The 4,608-nt window shown below is 33.5% G+C and overlaps 1 protein-coding gene across 1 annotated transcript; it reads left to right on the top strand.

The window, feature by feature from the left end:
- Positions 1-1,515: 1,515 nt before the first annotated feature.
- On the top strand, positions 1,516-2,746 carry LOC111391598 (AT-hook motif nuclear-localized protein 23-like). The gene is made up of 2 exons (XM_023016846.1): positions 1,516-1,618; positions 1,741-2,746. Exon 2 carries the CDS (start codon positions 1,744-1,746, stop codon positions 2,563-2,565), a length of 822 nt encoding a protein of 273 aa, XP_022872614.1. The 5' UTR covers positions 1,516-1,618; positions 1,741-1,743; the 3' UTR covers positions 2,566-2,746.
- The last annotated feature ends 1,862 nt before the right edge of the window (positions 2,747-4,608 follow it).

Here is a 4,608-nt window from a genome sequence, read left to right as displayed (position 1 = left end):
CTCGTTTATATTTATTTATAAATTAAAATGATTTTGAACAATCCTTCAAAATTTCACACAAACTTTTAACGAATCATTTCATCTGAAAAATTAAATTTATTAAAATGATGTCGTTTTACATGATATTAACTAAGACAAACTCCTTATAACAATCAATAATATTGGTAATTTTTCTCAAACTACTGAACTATTTTATATGAAATCTTCATTGTCTTCTCTTTGATGAGATTGTAAGGATTATTTATTTATTTTTCATTTAAAATCATAGAGTAATGCCATTTAGAACGAGTTATTCTTAGCACCAATTTAGATGTCACTAGAGCTATTATAACTACATTGTTGAATTAAGTTGAAGTGTATTTTTTTTATTGAACAATGGACAATGGTCGACCGACTACTTTTTAGAATATCTATGAATAACATTATTCGAATTCATAAGGTCCAAAGTACTGAAAAATGTAAATCTTATAGAAGAGAATTAGTATAATTTCACGTATCTTTACAATCTCATCACAGGCCGAAGTTTTAGCAAACAGGATGAACTAGAACACTTCATTAATTCCTTTAAACATACTCTTAGTCTTTAATTAAAGGTGATCTTTTTTTTTTTCTTTTTCGTTTTTTTTTTCATGTTTTCTTGTTTGAAATTCACACTAGGATTTTAGTTGTTGCTTGGTTGTTTTATGATAAACTATACAAAAATATTGATATTTCTCCAATTTCAGTTTTGGGTCTAAATTATGAGGAACCAACAAGATTAAGAGCTTGTTTGGTAGGGATTTAGATAATTATTTTTTGATCGTTAGAGATAAAGTGTGTTCTACATATGAGAAAAGAATTCAAAAATGATGACTGAAATAGTGAAATAATGGTCAAAAAATTGAATTTAATTGACGTTTAATCCGTAACAAACAAGCACTAAATTAAAGTGTGATCCTATTTTGTTCTTGACGCCTTAGTTGCATCATTGTGAGTTCTGTTTTAAAGAGAAAGGGATTTATAATTTATTCTCCCCCCTTTATTTTCTCTCTTTTATTTTATTTATTATTATTATTTTGGTGAGATGGATGGTGCGGGGTGGCGTGCGATGGAAGAGGGGAAATCCTAATCACATCTTACATGAATATTTCCCTTGTATAGGGGAATTGTTCATAGGCACCTTACAGGTACTGTTCTATATTGGTAACACTTGTGTATTTTATTTTATTTTATTTTATTTTATTTTATTTCTAGGTTTAACGATTAATGAAAAATTGTCAAGTGGAAGTTTGGACAAATTCTGTGAATCATTTTTCCGTACACCGAGCATAACTCATCTTGCATAAGGCATAATTATCATTACATGTTTTCTTCTACTCATGAACAAGAGGCGCATAGAACAATGCATACAGCCTCACTCACCCTGTTGCTTTCTCCCACTATAAAATTACTCATTTTTTTAATCAAAAGCAGCTTATAATTAATTAACCTCATCTTTGAATATGCTATATTTTATGCCCTTATATGTTTACTTTAAATTTTGAGAATTGCTGCGTCTGCTTCTCTCTCTACACATCTTCCTCGTCCTTTCCTTTCCTTTCTCTCCACTTGATTTCCTTTGTTTTCTATTTGTTTTAGGGTTTGAATTCTTGTGCTTTAATTTCTTTATTTACTCATAAAAAATTCTTGTTTTTAATTATAATTAGTTTTCTTGATTATCATACTTTATTTTTTCTTGGTTTCCTGTTCTCTTTGTTGTAGTATATGGCTGGTTTGGACTTAGGCTCAGCTTCCCACTTTGTTTCCCAGCTCCACCTCCAAAGACAGCCGGATTCTGAAGATGAAGCCAATCGAAATCAGTTTTCCGGCGAAAACAACGATAACTCACATCAAGGGCTGGAGCTTGGAACATCCAATACAAGCTCGGGCGACATGGTGGCGCGTCGGCAGCGAGGCCGTCCACCGGGATCCAAGAACAAGCCAAAACCACCTGTGATTATCACCAGAGAGAGCGCGAACACACTTCGTGCTCATATTCTGGAAGTCAGCAGTGGCTGCGATGTGTTTGAGTCGGTGGCTACTTATGCAAGGAAGAGACAAAGAGGGATTTGCATATTGGGTGGCACTGGTACCGTCAACAATGTTTCCATCCGGCAGCCCGCGGCAGCCGGCTCTGTCGTGACCCTTCACGGCCGATTTGAAATTTTATCCCTTTCTGGCTCCTTCCTGCCCCCACCAGCGCCGCCAGGCGCCACCAGTTTGACAATATATTTGGCTGGTGGACAAGGTCAAGTTGTGGGAGGAAATGTCGTGGGTCCTTTGATTGCTTCTGGACCAGTTATCATTATCGCAGCTTCATTCACGAACGTGGCTTATGAGAGGCTGCCGTTGGACGAAGATGACACACTTCAGATGCCGCCACCAGTGTCGCAGCCGTCAGGTAGCGGCGGAGGAGGAGTGAGCAACCAATTTCCTGATCCATCATCTGGACTTCCTTTCTTCAATTTGCCACTGAATATGCCTAATGGGCAGCTGCCTATGGATGGTGCATGGACCGGAAACTCGGCCGGCCGGCAGCAATATTAGGTCAAAATTAAGGTGCGATAATCTGTGTATCATCATCGTAATAAGTTTTCTTTCTTGTATATTAAATCACTTCTGATTTGTGATAAACCCTTTAAATTACTTCTTGTTTCTCTTAATTAACTGTGGAACTTATATGATTTAATTAGAAATGTTTTCAGGGTTAATACCTTATGTATTTCCATTTCTTTCTTTATTGCAAGTTGTTCACTGGTTCTGAAATAATTTAACTTGTTAAAATCCATGCTCAATTCAATGTAATTCTTCCCATTTAGAATAAATTAATTTAATTTGTTGTATAAATATTATAAACAAGTGTAGCTGAAAAGAAATTAATATTAAAGTTTTAAAAAAAATCTTATGTGATCTAATGCAATTATCATGAAATCTATATCAATTCAACCTAAAGGACAGTTCTTATAATTAAGGAGTATAAGTATAGATTCCTTCCCTACCTCTGGCTTTGTTCTATTGTTTAATTAGTACTGTTTTACAGGATGAGTTGTCTTGTATGTATATTATAGGAGGGGAATCAACTTGTATTTTTGGGCAACTTTTACTTGAAATCATCTCTAATTAATCAAAGAGTGACGGACACAATTCTTCCTTGTCAATGTTATTTAATCGTCCCCCCGTTTTTGTGCAATAAACTCCTCCGGCCAAAGACTAGTGGTAGGTAGTCCTCTTAGAAAAGGATAGCCTAGTGTGTAATCACAAATTAGAATAGAATATTTGTTTTTCGAGTAATTAGTATTTTGAAAAATCCTTAACCAGGGAGTGCTCATTTCTCACGTAACTCATTTCCTAGAAGCCAATTCCATGGTTACTTAAAAGAATTTTTTCTAGTATTTTCCTTTGTAGAAACTTATATGCAGCACTAATTAGTAACATTGAAGTGATTTCCCTTATAGTATCTACATAGTTATACGTCGAATATATCTTAGGGTTAGGTCTTATATTCTGGGATGTTATAGTCTATGTTTTCCTTATTAACTGTATTGTATGTTTAGGCAAGATAATGTAATCCTTAGCGTTGAGTTACACAATGTTTACCTTCCAAAATGAAACCTCAATTCAGTAAATTATTACACTAATTTATTAACCATTTACACTCTTAAATCTTTAGCTTCTGCCCTTTCGACTTGTCTACTCAAGTTTTGATTATAATTAGTTAATCCATAACGAGCTAGCCAGACACTATCCTGATGAAATTTAGCAATCGAAATATATAACTAACCTGTATTATGTAAAGATTAGCCAAAAGAAGTCCTAGTCTAGAATGAATCGATTCCCATTTCTTTTCGTAGGATATTTCGAATCCAATGTAAGTCATACTACTAGTATAACGACTCAATTTGAGAATGTAAAAGATCGACTTAATTCAGGACTAGGCGTGGAGTCGACTTTCTTTTTTGTAGCTGCTAAGGCCAGAGTGCTCCAACAGTGGTCTCTTTTACTGATTTTTCTAATTAAAGTTAATATTAAGTTTTCAGTTGTCTAATTTCATTTTCGGGCGAAGTAAAACAAGGACAAAATTTCCTGCAACAAGTGCTTTAGAAACATGAAATACTTGTAAGCAAATAATGTTTACATTTTCTCTCCTTTCTGATATCTAAGGTGAATATATTGTCTACATTTATGGTATGTTTGCAATACCAAATAAGATTTGAGAATATATTTGGTCAGGTTTTAATAATATTTCTTTAATATTGTGTCAACCTTACAGAACAAGTCATTAGATACTTGTATTGGCTATAATTGATTTCCATTAATTTTAGGGTTTTCCCTTAGTAATTGTTTAGCCTCTCAAGTTCATATCTTATGAGTATCTTTATAAAAGTAATCAAATCCTGTAAGATTGTCTTTTTTTTTTTTTCATGTTTATTTGACATTGAAGGCCAAAAATATCTTTAGGTCAAATTTAAGAATAACACTATTTATGGTGAAAACTATCGATAGTCGTCTACATGGTGTACACATGACAATTTGTTATTTGATTGATGAGATAATAAAAAACTACTATATTAATGCATCAAATAATAAATT

The sequence above is a fragment of the Olea europaea genome, chromosome 3, assembly GCF_002742605.1.
Source record: "Olea europaea var. sylvestris chromosome 3, O_europaea_v1, whole genome shotgun sequence".
NCBI classification, from domain to species: domain Eukaryota; kingdom Viridiplantae; phylum Streptophyta; class Magnoliopsida; order Lamiales; family Oleaceae; genus Olea; species Olea europaea.
Note: the sequence above shows the minus strand (reverse complement) of the source record. Positions and strands in the feature narration are given on the sequence as shown.

Coding starts and splice junctions, on each gene's coding strand:
- LOC111391598 (XM_023016846.1), top strand. CDS start 1,744: ATGGCTGGTTTGGACTTAGGCTCAGCTTCCCACTTTGTTTCCCAGCTC.